Source organism: Hyposmocoma kahamanoa, unplaced genomic scaffold, assembly GCF_003589595.1.
Source record: "Hyposmocoma kahamanoa isolate Upper Pololo Valley unplaced genomic scaffold, ASM358959v1 93, whole genome shotgun sequence".
Taxonomy (NCBI): domain Eukaryota; kingdom Metazoa; phylum Arthropoda; class Insecta; order Lepidoptera; family Cosmopterigidae; genus Hyposmocoma; species Hyposmocoma kahamanoa.
In genome coordinates this window covers 2,839,754-2,856,911 of record NW_020654810.1, presented here as the reverse complement: position 1 = coordinate 2,856,911, position 17,158 = coordinate 2,839,754, and the positions used below count along the sequence as shown (strand labels likewise).

Sequence of the window (17,158 nt, the reverse complement as noted above, 5' to 3'; positions counted from 1 at the left end):
AGAACATTACTCAAGCGTAGAATCTGTAATCGGAGTTCATCTGAGTAATGTCAGAGGAAGTGACAGCTTGTGCCTTAATTTTAGAACAATACTTGAGATTCCTTTCAGTTTTGCTGTTTCCTAAACGGTACACAACTGTAAAATCTTGTCTTGAGTGTTGTAAAAATCTGTATTTACTTGAGTGATATCCCGGTTGCGCTTGAGTACGTAGATAATAATCGGCGAAAAAATTACAATTATTTGTATTTGACCAACTAGAATATTATAATTTAAATATCTAATTAAATTTTTATTGAATTCATATTCAATTATTTTTTGTGAAATTACTCCACTAGTTTGTTATAATTATTAATACAAGCAAGCAAGCACATAGAAAAATTCGTAACGTCCGTTGGTTCGTTCCGTGGCTTAGTTGGTATATCGTCTGGCACGGTATGCAAGAAGACGTCGGTTCGAGTCCGACCAGATCGAAGGAATTTTTTCTGAGTGTTTTTTCTGAGTGTTCGATCTTTGTATTAATAATTAAATATCTAAGTTAAAATGTAGGTATTTTCAATAATACAAGCATTGTTTTGTTGACGGGCAATTATATTGAAACAATAACAAGTTTTCTTAAACACTGCATTCTTTCAAGTATTTCCAATAGTATTATCATAGTAATTTAGGAATTACAGCGATCATGGTCAGTGTCAGTTTTTCATATACCGATCGATCATCGTAAGAAATAATTTTCATGTCCAATAGTAAATTTCAGCGTAACGTATTTGATTTTAACAATGTTAAAGTTCTTTCTTACGTGAAACGTCCCGTCACTTCATATCATTTAAAAAAATATGTAGACATATGCCGTTTATGAAAGCTGTATAAGATCGTAGGTTTTATTCAAAGTTACGACAAAAATATTTAATTCTACCGTTAATGAGAAGATATTTTACAGATTCATAATCACGAGTTTATATTATTTTCTATTGATTTCGTGGAAAATCGATTGTAATTCAAAAGAAAATTTAAAATTGTACTCTGGAATTTTGCTGGAAAACAAACGGTGCAGTTTTGCTTAGATTTTTTCTAATAAAAACCACATTAGGACTTATAGCTCTTATGGAGATGTAACAGATTCTTTCTTTTTAGAGATCTTTAACTCTCCTGTACGGCTACGTTGAAAGAAATTAGTACTTACCTAGAGCACTGTCACTACCATATGACCATACTAAGATACACAGCTGTATAAGCTGTATAAGATCTTATAACTGTACAAGAGACTTAATACGTTATTACTTTCTCGAGATCTTTAGTTCGCCGGTTGCTACGTAGTGGGGTCTCATTATGACATGATCATAACCACACACAGCTGTATGAGAGTAATATAAAAATCTTACAGCTGTATAAGGTGTAATAGGTTATTCCGTCTTAGAGATCTTGTTGTAGGTTGCCTGTTAGAGAAAATAATACTAATGCGCCATCATAACGAAACCATGGTCAGATACACTGCTGTATAAGAGTAACTTAAAAAACTTATAGCTGTATAAGAGGTGCGACAGATTCTTCTTTTTGGACGACCTTGGCTCGCCACTCGCTGCGATCTGCGAGGATCTTGCGTCCATATGCTGTGTGAATATCACGAAACGGTACTTTCTTACGTGGTACTTCTGGTCGTAGGTTTTCTTTGTCTGAAATAATATTAAATGCATTGTCTTTATTTTGTAACAGTAATTATATTACATGCATGTTTGCCCAAAATTAAAATTTATTTATAGTATGTATCATAATTAGATATCCAAAACGTACACAAAGGGGTAACCCAGCAAAAAATGCATTTTAAATGGTAGTTTCCTATTTTTGACGATAATAAACGTTCGAATTTTAATTCGTTTGTGGTGAGAAAGACACCACAAACGAATTAAAATTCACCGACCCTCAGGATGTGATTGACTTTTAGTCTGATGTACTCCACTAGCTCCTCAGAGTTCGTGGAGGAGTTTAAATGAGAACCGTGTCCAGTAGTGCGTATAATTAGGACGTATTGTTGATGATATTTCTCAAGGAATATTACGTCAAACACTCGTGGTAGCCCAACGGTTTGACCTGCCGCCTCTCAAGCAGAGGGTAGTGGGTTCGAATCCGGGCTTGCTCCTCTGATATTATCGGAATTTATGAATATATATATACGAATTTTTACAGCATTTGTCGGGTTGTGCATGCAAAACAACCCAACGCTGATATTCTGTGGTGGCCGAGGAACGGAGTGGACGCCACCGACAACGAATCAACAAAACATATCTTAAATTTAAAATATCAAAATAAAACACTTTACATAGAAAAATATTTATATCTAAATACCTAATATTTATATATACGTAAAATTTTGAATGATAAAATAATAAATCATGTACATATACATAGTAAATATTAAAATTTATAATTAAAATCTACGATGTGAAATAAATAAATAAATAAATAAAATCTATATCTAATTCTCCTGTTAAAGGGATTATTAATCTTTAAATAAACTTGTATAAATTAAATTGAATAAATGATTTATAAAACGTGAATTCCCAAACTAACTGCTATTTATCACATATTTTTGCCTATCTAATAAATACAGTTTAAATTTACGTTTGAACGTGCTAATTGTGGCACAGTTTCTAATCGGAGGAGGTATATTGTTCCAACATTTCGTGGCAGAATAACGAAAACTACCACGAAATGCTGCTGTACTATATCTAGGGCAAACCAGAGGAGAACACGATCTAATATGGTGTTGCGAAAACGTAAGTTTTTCAAACAGATACGACGGATTTTTATTTTGAATCATACCGAAAAGCAGAGTTGCGAAGTGTAGAGAACGTCGATAGTTCATGTTCATTAAATTGGTTCTGTTAATGTAGGGTGACTCATGTGTTCGGGGTGGAATTGAGAAACAAAACCGTGCGCAAGCGTTTTGGACTCGCTGGATCAATTTTTTCGTTTTCGCCAGTATGCATTGTCCTATTACAGTGTCCGCATAGTTGAACTTAGCCAATATTAACGATTCACAAAGGTGAATCCGCAAATCTACACTTAGGAACTGGCGTATCTGGTACAAAACTTTTAACCTGTAGAGACAATTTCTTACAGTATCTACCACATGCTTTTCGATTGTTAATTCGGCGCCTCCGATACTTGCGCTATGCAAACGCCCCCAATTGCCACCACTGGATTTTGTTCTTGAATTTTACGTACCTGTGCTTTCGAACCCAGCACAAGGAACTTCGACTTCACTGAATTTAAAACCAAGCAACTACGCTCCGATCATCCTGCTATTCTGTCCAGATCCTCATTAAGCTTGAGTACTGCTATAGAAGCTTCACTTCGCCTGAATGAAATGTACACCTGAAGATCAGCGTAAAGATGGTGCTTACAATTTTTTATGCATTTACAAATGTCAGTGCTGTACAAAATGAACAGGATGGGACCCAATATAGATCCCTGAGGAACTCCCCGAGGCACGTAAGAAGCAGTTGACTGGCTTTTTTTCCATCGATACCGGACAGTTCGACTGGTTGTGATCGATCAATCAGGTAACTTGTAAACCACCTCAACGCAACACTGTCAAAACCATAATATGCTAGCTTAGAAATGAGTAAAGTGATATTGATAGTTTCAAACGCGCGCGAGAAATCTAACAAGGTCAGTATAGTTCTCTCTCCAATATCCTGCGCAGCCAGAATATCGTCAACAACGTCCAGGAGCGCTGTAGCAGTGCTTCGACCGGGTCTGGAGCCTGATTGCTTATGAGGTAATTTGTTATTATCATTTAAGTATTCAGTGAGCGACATAAACAGCAGAATGCTAATAGGTCGAAAGTCCTTGAGATCAGTAGGATTATTCATTTTAGGTATAGGTTTGACTAGGGCATCTTTCCAAATGTTTGGAAAGACTCCTGTCTGTATGGATTGATTTACAATTCCTATTATAACCCCCAACGTTCGCGGTAAAGTAAGCAATATCATGTCCAAAGTAATACCGTCAATACCCTGTGCGTTAGTAGAAAAAGTTTGGATTATTTTTGATACCGTCAATTCACTAACTGGTTTTAAACTAAAAATGTTGGGTAAGGAATGTACCGCTGATTTTCGAAGTGCATTCATTCAGATAAGATGACGTTGTTTCTTCCAGGCATATTAAGAAAGTGCTCATTGAAGAGCTGCACATTAGCTATATCTAAAGGTAGAGCTGAGGACGTTTTGTTGAAGTCTTTCACATTACGTTTAATATTTTTCCAAAGTGTACGTGGATTCGTTACGTGTTTATTAACGTAGTATTTGAAATAGGTCGCCTTTTCATTAAACATAGCTGTAGTCACTATACTTTTTAATCTTTGTAGTATTTTTTATCGCTGTCGAGTTTAGTTCTACTTTTAATATGTGCCTCATCACGCAGCCTCATTATCTCTTTAATTGTTTCGGTAATCCAAGAGTAATTTTCAGTTTTAATATTAATTGTCTTCGAAGGGGCGAGAACGTTGAATAGGTGCAGTACATATGCATTAAAAGTATCCACAGAATCGTTCACATTCTCACACAGAAAGCTCTCCCAATCTACCGCCTCCACATCATCATTAAAATATTATATTAATGTCCTTAAGTGGCCTAAAAGATATACATTTAGGTAATGGTTATGGTTTCTTGATATGTAAATCGCATGATATAAAAGCATGATTACTAAGATTAGTTATATACTCAACAAACACGTTAGATATTTTAACACTATTATATATCAATTTATGAGTGTTTTTGAATGTTCGGTGAAGTGCGTAGCCTGGGTAACATATTGCTGGAGATCCAAACACTGTAGAAAATCTAAAATAATTTTTGTGCTACAATCATTAGATGAAAGTAGATTAACATTAAAATCTCCCACAACGATAACATGATCAAATGATCCAAATGTGTTCATGGACTCCATCAATGCATCAACGAAAGTATCCAAATTGACCCAGGCAGCGTGGACGATACGAAGTGCCAATTGCAAGCCTTTGACCACAAACTGTAATTCCAAGCCACATTTGCTCAACGGGTGGTGTATAGGGGAGTTCTAGAAGGCGCGCATGTATCCCACGTCGTAAATAAAAACAGACTCCCCGACTTCACGCGAGTAACGCCTTATAGGTCGGGGTATATGGCGCAGGCTGTAACCCGGAGGAGCGGGCGCTTGTGCTTCCTCAACTACCCGCAGCCAAGTTTCATTAATTGCTAAAATATCAGCTGTGTGCCGCTCTAGAGCCACTAAGAATTCATCATGTCGCGTACACAGGGAACCTGAATTCAGTAAGCCTAGTGATATATGTTTAGCCTTAATGAATCGTATGATGAATGAAACAACAAACTGAATATACTTGCAGTTTGATAAATATCGTCTGAGCAATGTCAAATGACGTTTGTCAATAGTGGAAGGCATTTGCAACACGGTCAATAGACGAGAATTAGAATACGTATGTTTGAAATTTTTTGTAATTTTGTAAGATATAATAGTTAGAACAATTTTACAAATATTTGTAAATAATAATTGGATATTAATTGTAAGAAACTCAACGAAATATACATAAATGTATATGTACGTAGATAACATATACGTAGATATTCTACATGTATAACATATTGAAGTCGAATGAAAGTAATGGCTTACATACTTCTGTTTACATTTCAATATATTAATCGTTAATTTATGAGATAGAATATGGTGAAAATATGCATTCTTATAAATACAAACAAATAAAACTTATAATACATTGTAGTACATTTTAAATTCAATCTTATAGGATCTAAAACAGGCAAGTTATAAATAATACAATAATACAATTTTATAAAGGGGCTACCTCTCATACTCATAACACTTGATAAAGATAATAGAAATATGTAAACACGTGCAAATAACTTACATTTACCATTCAAGTAAAATTGCCAACAATGGAAGTACCAAAAACCTTGCCGAGATCTCTCTGGGTGAGTATTCCGTCCACACATACTTCCAGTTCATACGGCCGGCCATTACGTTTGCCTTCTGGAATAGCTGTCGATTGTGCCTAGTGAGGCGTTCATTGAGGTGAAAGAATCTTGTAGAGCCGGACAAACCCATGCCCTCAGTGGAACGGCGACGACGTACCCGTACGGCATTCAGAAGCGCATCACGCGTGTGACGACGAGCCAACCGCGCGACAAGTGGTCGCAGTCTCAGCGCTTCCTCGCCCTCCAAAAACGCACGCGGTGGACCTACTCTCTCTACAGATACCAAATCGCGATCTTCGAATTGTACACCTAATGTCTTTGCGATTATAAATATGGCGTGAGTTGTGTTTTCATTTCTTTCTTCAGGAAAGCCAGCTATCTCAACGTCATTAACGAGCATTTCTTGGTCTTTGTCTTGTATTTCCATTGTCTTTTCCATGTTTGAAACATTACTACGGGTCTCAACAAGTTTGCTCTCCAAGATGTCAATTTCATTTTCGAGCTGCTACGGACATTTTGTGCCTTGATTGTGGCGGTAAGACCCGCCACCGTCTCTCGAAATACGCTCATTTCTACACGATATTGTGTGTGGAGTTCCGAATCTACAGTAAACCCGCGTGGGAACTAAAGCCTAAGCCCTCTCATTGTGAGAGGGAGCCTGTGTCCAGCAGTGGGACTGTATAAAGGCTATAGTCGGTCTTTTTTGAAGTCGGAATAAAATTAGATTTGCAGTGTTGCCAGTTTTCATAAAATTTGAAAAATAGTCATGTAGTTGTTGCCGACAGTTTTATCGATAGATTGTGAAAGAAGGTACCTGGGTCAATCAACTTTTAAGTGTCCTGGTTCATGAAATTTTTAATTTTAATTTGATTGAAGATTTTAATACACATTATTATTTTATACGCTAGGTAATTCATTCTTTTATAGGATTCCGCGATTAGCAGTGCACTTATCGTCAAAAAAAATGTAATTTTTGACTTAAAAATCCGAAGGAACCCAATAGCATCTGTCCCCTGTACCACTAGTTGAATATATTTTTTAATCATGTAAACTTTATTTAAAATTCAAACCAACACTTCAGTTTTATGAAATATGTAATAGATTATAACTTTTTATATTTGTTGGAGCGGTATGATACATAACTTCAGAAATATCACCATTAACAGTGTCTCTTGGACAACGATTGTCCTATCACTCAGTGGAATTATTCACTAAAATAGTAAATCGAACATTATTTGTTATAAAAAAGTAACAAACAAATTTTTTTCATACTTTGCTATTTATCTCTTAGAGCTTACTGAAAATTTTTGTGCTTTATAAAAAAAAAGATGGATAATGTTATTGTTAAACATGGGGACAATCGGGTTGTCCAATAGACATGTTTGGTTGTCCAAAGGAAATATTAACTTCTAATGCCTACATTTTGTGTTATTTCAAATGAATATTGATAAGGAACAAAAAGAAAAATTTACGTTAAAAATTAATACAAACCAAAGTACGACTTGCATAAAATAATAATAGAAGTTTTTAAGTGCTTAAGAAGCAATCAACATCCTTAAAACAATTAGTCTTATAATCAACTACACAACTTAGACTAAGCAAAGAACGCTTTGAGATTTTAATAAACAGTCTCGTTAAAACTATCACTACGGAAAACATTGTGCGCAATAGTCCATTGCAATGAAGAAGCAATTAGACATGAAACAATAAACTTGTCAAACAAAATATTAACAGACTTTTTAACAGAACAATAAGAAGCAATGAAATCAACGCTATCAATAATATTAAAACTAACTTCGAAGATAATCAACGTCGCTAAAAACAATAATAATTTAAATAACTTACTCTACGCAAACTAAACTTTGCAGTCTTTAAAAAACAGTCACATTGATACAATCATTACGGACTACTATATCCAGGTACTGAAGTTTAATAATAACATTTACTTAAAAATCTATCATAGTTCTTTTTTCTTATGCATAATAGAGATCAATAGGTGTACGTTAAGAAACTTATTTTTCAAAAACATTAATATTATTTAAAAATTTATAGTAATCAACCCCTCTTTTGGCTTGTACTTCTGGACAATCAAGTTTCCTAATTATATCTTCATACGCTATGTATGATACATCTTTCTCATCTGTAACAAACAGTTTTCCGCCTTTTACGCACTTCAAGAATACCACTTTGATTTTGCCGTCCTCTTCAATGTCGCTTTGTGCAATGCATGCATACGTATGGAACGATCGACTAAAATCACAGCTTCATTTGAACGGATCTCATCAACACTTTGTCGAAAATTCCTGTACTGGGTTTTCATATTAAAAACATGTTTCTTTAGAGTTTTCATTTCTTCTTCAAAATCCCTTACCATGTTTTCTACTGTGTCTTCCTTCAGTTTTTTTACGTTCTTGACAGTTTTCATTTTTGTCCCTTCTTTCAGGTAGGTTTCCATTTCTCTCACCCACTCAAACCATTGTATTTTATCTTTAACAGCATCTACGTTTATTTTGATTTTTTTATTCTTACAGTCTTCACAAATCCCTAACATGCAATCATGTTTATTAATGTCACAAACAGTTTCCAAAATCAGTGTACTTAGGTTAGTGCTATCGATTACTTTTCTATTTTTTAAAGCTTTTATTTTAACTGCTGCATTTGTGTGTGTTCTACAGAGACACATATCCCTGCCATCCACAGTTGGTCTAACTATATAGAAGGGTCGATGTTTAGTGAAATAGTAGTAGGAACATTTGATATCCGGATTCTCGGACCTAAACGCTTTAAATAGGTTTTTCATGGAGTCCAAGAGGAACCGTTTCTGTGCCTTCTATATAGTTAGTGCTTTTGGTAACGGTCTCTTTTTTGCCGGCAGTATTTCTTGACACATCATCTCTTAAAAAACATGCTATCTTATTTTTCAGGACCGTATTTCCACTGCATGCACTTTTAGTTGTTCTCATTCTTCCTTGTAAACCTAAACCCTCTTTTATGATTTTATTCTTTTCAGATGCATTTATGTCTTTAAAAATATTTTTCAATATTGTTTTCTCTTTTCGGATTTTAATTTTTTTATATCTTTCTCTAATGGTATTTGTTAAAGTTTTATATTTGTTGTGGTATCCTTCAGTACTTATACCTGCATTTATTTCTTCTGACTCTTTTTCTTTAATCTTACGTATTTCTTTTTCCTTGCGAGCAGCTCTCTTTTTATATTTTTCATATTTTTTCTTCCACATCTGAGCTTCGCTTAGTAATCGTAAGTTTTCTTTATATAATTTAGTTCTATCTCGACGAACCCTTTTTCTTCCGTTTTCTTTATTTTTATGATTTGAAAACACATCGGGACTTGGAAGCGGAGTGGGTACATTTTGGGCTAGGGGTATATTTATTTCCTGCAGAATGGACGGGGAGCTTGGAGGTGTAACGGCAAGTACGTTTTCAATTGTTTTAATTCGTTTTCTTTGTTCTTGTTTTCGCAATTTCTAAATAGTCCTGCAATGTTTTTGTTCGCTCGGCTGCATATTTGAAATCAATTTTTTGTTCTTATGATAGCTTTCTCTCTTTCTTCTTTTTCGTTCAGCATATTTTTCTGGGTCCGCTTTGAGTTTTTCTCTATAGCGTCTCGATTTTTCTTTTTCAGACATTCCCATTCTATAAAATAAATACCAAAAATCATATAGAACAACTATTTTAAACATGTAAAGCCAGGAAAATTAATAAAATTTGTAGTTTTATTATACAAAGAATCAAACTGCACGAATTGGTCCTACGGACAACCAATCATGTCCCATGGACAACCAATTTGGTTGTCCAGACGACAGGTTGTCCAAGGGACTTTTTTTAAAATTTAAGCTACCTGAGCAAGAAGTGAGGTTTTGTGTCTTTTATATCATTCTCACAATAAAATCAAGAGTAAATACAATCTGTTGCACTATAATTTAATATAATATAACAATCTATTTACCTATTTCTTGTGGTGGTCCGGGGGACACGCAATAAACACACCCACGTTCGAACTCGGACCTCGATCAACTGACGCCACGGTTTCGCCGAAATTAAGATGGCGACTAAGTCTATTCGCTTACTGGTATAAATAGCTTTTTGTCATTATAGCTATCGCGCCATCTCTGTATTGTTGCTAGAACTTTTTACCGGTTGTCCGATAGACTTAAGCCACGTAAGATTTTACGGGGACAAAAACTTAATGCAAAAAAATCCTAAAATGGATAAAATAAAAAATATCGATACGTTTTTTTGACAACAGTTATAATCATAATGTTTAAATATGTAATTACAAATACCTGCTGGATATTGATTTTTTTCGTGGCATGAAATACCATGGTGCGACGTTACTTGGGGACAAACGTTAATACTATGGATCGAAGTTTTGGGTCACTCGGACAACCATTAAATAATGGATAAATTTGTATATTTAGTAAAGATGTTGGTTAATGATATATTTATTTTAGTATTCATTTTAAGAAAACTATACATAAAACAATTATAGTTTTAAAGAATTCTTGTTAGTGGACTCACTTTGTCTGGGACACAATGAGTTGGTCGTCGGACAAGTAAAAGTTGATTGACCCACCTAATATTTTGTCAAAAATGTCTGAGTTGTGAATGTTGCTACGTTCTAATGTTTACTAATTGCGTTATTGCATTCTTTATTCCTATTTTGACCGTTGGCCTACTACTGTGGAAATCATTTTTTATTCATATACATTTTAATAAGGACAGGCGAATTTGATTATTTATATTTGATTAAAATGAATAACTTTAATAGTTATTTTTGATATAAGTGCGGAAAGTTAGTCATTATTCACGAGTCTCGAGGCTTCTTGGCCCGAGCCATAATAAAACAGTATTTAAACAAAACTCATTTTCTGCTAGTAAATTAAAATAATGAAATACAACCACTGCAACCATTAGTTAAAAGTCTATGGAAATCTAGTTCTAACGTGCTGTTTTTGTTTATTTTCTGTAATATCGGTCTGTAACCACTTTTCTTATTATGAAGTCCTGGTACTTTTGTTTAAACTTCTTTAGGAACCCGTGCACGGTACTGAGATACAATTTATCTGTAATACATAGAACAAATATATACATAAAAATCTCGCCTGTCACCCATTCAGGGGTAGGCAGAGACTGTGGACCTCCACTCGATACGTTCATTATATAGTATTTGTAAATAAATATAAGTTTTAATGACGAATGACTTACGTCACAAAGCACATAAATATTAAATAAATATACAACTTCTTTCGTGCTTAAGATTTGAAACAACAGTAAATTTAAAAAAAATGGAAAAGTAAAAAGCACTAGAGCGAGAAATCCAACTTTCCGCACGATTTGTAGTGCGAAAAATACCACGTTTTGAGCAACTGCATTAAAAAATATGTTTCCTTTTTGTGTTTTTAATAGATACAATTCTAAAGGTAGTGTTATGTTAATTCTAAATGTATGTACCTTACAAAAATGGACAATCCAAATGAACTTGTGCCCTGTAGTTAAACGAATAATGGGTGGATGATGATTCAAATGATACAAGTTCAACTTTTTATTGCATAAGCGTAATCAACATTCAGTCGATAGTTGATATAATATTTATCGACTGCAATCACTAGCTGCTCGCAAGCGGGCAACACTTTTGCGCAATGAACTGTCATTTTACTCCATCTTAAAAAAACACAGACTAAGAGTCGTATTCCAGAACTCTACGTATGATTTAAAGCACTAGAAGTCGTACTTAAGTCCTTGTCATTGGGGTCGTATTTCCAGTGCTTGAAATCATATTCAAGTTCTGACTTGAGCATTGAGTAGAGTTCTGGAATACGACCCTATAACTATTATTGACACAGGTGAGTCATCGGCAATCTTGCAGGCATTGAACGGCACGTACTAAGCCGACGTTCAAAATAACATGCCAGTGAAACCCTGGTTTTTTTAAGTTTCGCGAAGCTAGTAAGGCAGCCACTTCAACGATCTATAGACTGAGACTGGGCCACTCTTGTTCCCCTGTGCTCCTCAATAAAATCCGTGTCAGACACAACTCTTTGTGCGAATGTGGTCTGGGCGAGGATACCCTTGATCACATTTTCTTTGAATGTCCTAAATTGACTTCGTCCTAGTATGACCTCCTTCCTTCCTTCATGCCTCGTCCTATTAACCTTAAACCCATCCTTCTTTATGTGTATTCTCCCTTTATTAACATTTTGTGTGATTTTATATGTTCTGATAATATAATAATAATAATAATATAATGCTTTAGTTGGTTGTTTGTCAATGATTGTTTTTTTTTACCCCAGGCATGATCTCCACAACAGCATTCCGTCGAAGAGATTCATCTAAAAATAAATACCTTGCTGCTACCGAAACGTTGACGTTATTAAACAATATTAACTAACAACATTAAACAAAACTGACACAGGCCCAAGCCTAGTAGCCACCATGAAGGAAATAGAACAGAACTATTATTGATATTATGATATAATCTAATAAAGGTTACTAAATAAATGTACTACATTTCATTTAATTAAATTAAACGCACGCACGCACAGACGCACGCACGCACGCACGCACGCACGCATGTGCATCGTGTATGATCATTCTTATACGATAAGAAGGAGAACGTTAATGTTTAATATTACAAGCTACTCTCTGCTTTTATCTATGTAATTGTCGAGAGCATAATCAAAACCCACATAGCTGACACATGCATTGTCTACAAAAAACAATACAAAACAAACATCTCAATACAATTGAAACTCACGGTGTCGACTTCCCGGCACACTCTTTGCAGCTTCCTGTTCCTTATTGAACGGATTGTATCTTTGACCCCTTGGTGGCACCTGCGGCCCGTCGTCTGGTGGAGTCAAGGTCACCAGGGCTGCTGCAGCTTCCTCAGCTGCCTCCACTGGCAAAGGGTAGTAGAATATGGACGTCATTGTGAGACACTTTTAACTTCAGAATCCTTTTTAACGCACAATAACGCCAGTGTTATTTTAACGGATCTAATTTAATTTTGGTTTGGAAAATTACGGCACGCTTTCCTCTGATTGCAAAATTCATAACCAGAGTGTTCGCAGAGTATATTTACTAAAATTTGAATGAATAATACATATACATAATACATAGAGTGAATAATACCGCCCTCTGGAATCTCGGAATGATTAAAAATAAAAAGTAAAAAATCTAAATTAAATTATTAATACAAAGCTCGCACAACACTAAAAAAGTTCCTTCGATCTGACTGGACACGAACCAGCGTCTATTGCTACACCCGGGCCACCGCTTTTACCAATTAAGCAACATAGGCTAAATCGAGTCCAGTCAGATTTTGCGTTGTTTAATGTTTGCATCATTAATAAAAAACAAACTAGAGGAATATTTACACAAAAATATACGAAAACAATGGTTGTAAAAATATCATGATATTCAATCAAATGAATATTGATAAATACTTGTATTTTTACTTACAATTACAAAAATTTTCTTCTAAACACATTATTGCAGTAAAGTAATTAATAGTAACACATCAAAACAAAATAGAATATTTCCGAAAGAGGTATAATTCACTCTGTGTCTGCATTGCTTCTTTGATGTTTAGGTAAATATACTCCGCCTATATCAATCTCCATAACAATAGTTTAATAAATCAATAGTTCAAACAGGTTGGTTCCTTTTTTTAACATTGTCTAATTGTGATTATAACACTTTATTCTTTTCACGAGTTATTCGCGAGATGAGAGTGTGTATTTACTTTAGCAATAAGGCGAATGACTGATTACACTACGTTAAGATTAAACAAACACGTATACAACTCATAACACAAACAAGATGCAAAATAAACGGAATGTTGTACACTAGTTTCTTAATATGTTTTTCTTGCTTAAACATTCCGCAATCGAGAAAGTAATTCTAAGTCGCGAGAAGTTGTGTGCGTGAAATAATTGTTTAGTAAATTCAATAATTTCTCGCTCCAATGGAAGTACAAACATTTGATATTCTATGATAAGATAATGTTATTCACAATGAACAACAGCTGTTATCTGTTTTCAAATACACCTTTTATGTTTTGCATTGTATTGAAAAAGTTTAGAAACAACATAATGCTGAAAACCCTTATATTATGTGGATACTGACAACCTCACAAGATTGTTTTAACTCATTAAATTTTACTATCGCACAAAAATAAAAATATTTTAACGGATCGCTTCAAACTGTGGTAACTCCAAACTGTGATAACTCTGTGCGGTAACAAATGCCAAAACGCAGGAGTGTTTGAAGTTACTACCTTACTACCAAATACATACATTTTGGATGTCTTGAAATGAAACATGTATATTATTTTAAATCTGACATTCACATGTCTGTGTATGGCAAGCACGATAGGGTGCGACTTGCGCGAGAGCTACATAAATATCCTAAGTCTTAAGTAACTTTTGCTTTTAAATTGTGAAAGTTTTCTAATGCTACAAAATGCACACATTACCACGGTTTCAATCAATTTGGGAAGTGAATTTTTTGGGTAGTGCCTGTTGCTCTGGTATATGTAATGTAGGGTTGTATAGCCGGGCAGACGTCTAACACATTATTGTTATTATTTATTCAATTGATCCGTGGTGGTACACACAATGCGGTAGCCAGTTTGTTAGTATGAGTGACTATTCTTTCTTTATAGGACTTAATTATCATAGTTATTACCTCAATAATTGTAGGCATTTGAGGATATTCGTGGATGTATTTTAGTGTACCACAGAGCATTGATGTAATTACTGTTTTGGTATCGTTGCTGAATATCAATGTTTGACCGACTAGCAGTTCCTCTAAGCTCAAAACCGTAAAAATGTAATTAAAATCCATTAGGGCGCATTTATTCGCCACGAATCTCATCGCGGTCACCCCTGCGCGACTCGAGCATCATGGCAAAATACGCTCTATTTATTTAGCTTTTACATTTTAATTTAAATGAACGTATCGGGCACCCGGGTGAGTCAGGCTTGAATTTGGTATACGAAACGCCCGGGCGGCGGTTGTATTATGCAGAGGATATAAATGTTGTTGCCTAGTAAATAAAACTCAGATTCGCCATTAATGTACATGAAGGCGTGGTAACTGGCGGCCGCGCGAAAACTTTCACCTCGTGTAACTGGGCGCTTAGTGTACTGCATGTATTTATTAAACATAACATAACTTTTCTTCGCTCATTCAAAACTTCAATAAAGGGCAATGTTCTCCTTGAATTCCATACAATATTTAGTATGTCGTCATCTTAGAGTGAATACCTCAGATGTGATTTCTATGTAATTGTTCAGGACGAAGGTAAAAATGTAGTGTAAAATGAAATGTTAATAAATGTTTGTAGTTAGCATTTAAATCATATTAAATTATACCCCTTTCAGATACTACATTACTTTAATAATATATTTGTCTAACAAGTTTATGAGTTTTTCTTTGACAAAAATCAGACAAAACAAACTATGCGAAAATGCATACGCAAAGTTTTCTCTCTAAGGCGACAATATAGACCAATGTAGTATTGATAAAAAAAGAAAGGTATTTACCTGTAGCCTCGTCTAGTTGCCTCTGTAGCTCAGAGACCATAAGCTTCATGTAATCGTAGCTGGCGCAGGCTAACGCTTTCATCCAAGCTTCCATGGACGCCTGTGAGTTGGTGCATAAGTAATATGTGCGTCCACCCTCACATTGAAAGACTATTTTGAAACTATATGCTTCCTCTTCCGTTAATTCTGGAATGTTTTAATGTGGGAGCATTATTATACATATGATAACATTGATAAAACATATTCTTATGGAATTCAAAGGGGTAATTGGTTTTCATATAATGAAATGAGTAACCAATTATTATCAAAAATATCACGTTATCAGTACGGGACGGCATTGAATAATGATCAACATACTGACAAGGACAATTGGAACTATTTTAAAAACATAAACTATCTAGTATTACTATTTAAAAAATGAACAATAATCTGAACTAAACTCACCAATAGTACATCCCTCTAGTATAATAACGCCAACGGGTTCTTTGTCGCCGTTTTTTTCAAAGTAAAATAACAGATTCCCTTTCAAAACAAACCATCTTTTTTGATAGCTTTTACCGACTTCTCCGCGTAGTTCCAACAACCCTTCACGGTCTACAGGAGTCGTTGAAGACGCGAAAGCGCAAAGATTCTTCTCGTTTATCTTCATTTTTGAAAATTATTTAAGGAAAAACATCGAACTATGGTAAACACTCCTCGACGTTTTGATACTTAAAAACTACAATCTTATAACTTATGTTGTTAAGGTTTAATTCCGCTATGACAGACTTGCGAGTGGAATTAAGTGAAAGTGAATTGATTTTCCAGTTGTTAATTCCCTTCACTGAAAATACAAGCGCTAATAATAAGCCCGCTGTAATGTAAAAGTAAAATCAGCAGCTGTCTCCGACGTTAGCTGTCACTTGATTTGGGGACATAGTCGTTTTCTGGCCAATTCTGTCTGTGTCTTATTTGTGCAAACCAAACGAATTTTCACTTTACACACATTTTAGCTGAATTCTCGTCTCGGCGCGTTTTGTAACGATGGTATACAACTGATATTGACCACAATATTTTTTTCAAGCATCAAAAATTTGGATATCTTAGACTAGTGTTAGCAAGTAAAATGAGTGAAATAAGTGATTCCTTCCGCCGCTGCCTAATAGACGTATTTAAAAATATAAAGGATACAGTGCTATAACTGACTGACCTGACTATTTTTTTTCATCCTCAATGAGTTAGCTTGTAAGGAACACTTTGTTTGTTAATTACACAACTTAGAGAGATGGCTGTAGAGGAGTATTTTCGTTTTGCAAAATCAAAAATTATTTGGTTGATGTGTTTGAGAGAGGTCGTGGATAGTGAGCGGAAGTTATAGATACTTGTAATATAAATAAATTATTAAATCATGATTTATGATAGTGTACAAGGCGAAGGAGGTTTATCAGGAGCGTAGCAGATAGAGGATCACGGTCCCGTGGTCCACTCAGGTGAACCAGCTAGGTGATCCACTGGCAAGAAGCGGTGTGTGTATATATGTGCAAAATCTAAAATCAAATGCCCTTACTTTTATAATACTGGCGGAAAAGGCAAAATGTTAAAAAAACAAATACATTTTTTATA

At 34.9% G+C, this 17,158-nt stretch overlaps 1 protein-coding gene across 1 annotated transcript; it reads right to left on the bottom strand.

Annotated features, from left to right (window-relative positions):
- Nucleotides 1-418: 418 nt before the first annotated feature.
- On the bottom strand, nt 419-16,561 carry LOC113237224 (sesquipedalian-1). The gene is made up of 4 exons (XM_026473573.1): nt 16,001-16,561; nt 15,557-15,742; nt 12,763-12,906; nt 419-1,670 (listed from the first exon to the last, which is right to left on the bottom strand). The coding sequence occupies exons 1-4, from the start codon at nt 16,203-16,205 to the stop codon at nt 1,516-1,518; spliced, it is 690 nt and encodes a 229-aa protein (XP_026329358.1). The 5' UTR covers nt 16,206-16,561; the 3' UTR covers nt 419-1,515.
- Between the last annotated feature and the right edge of the window lie 597 nt (nt 16,562-17,158).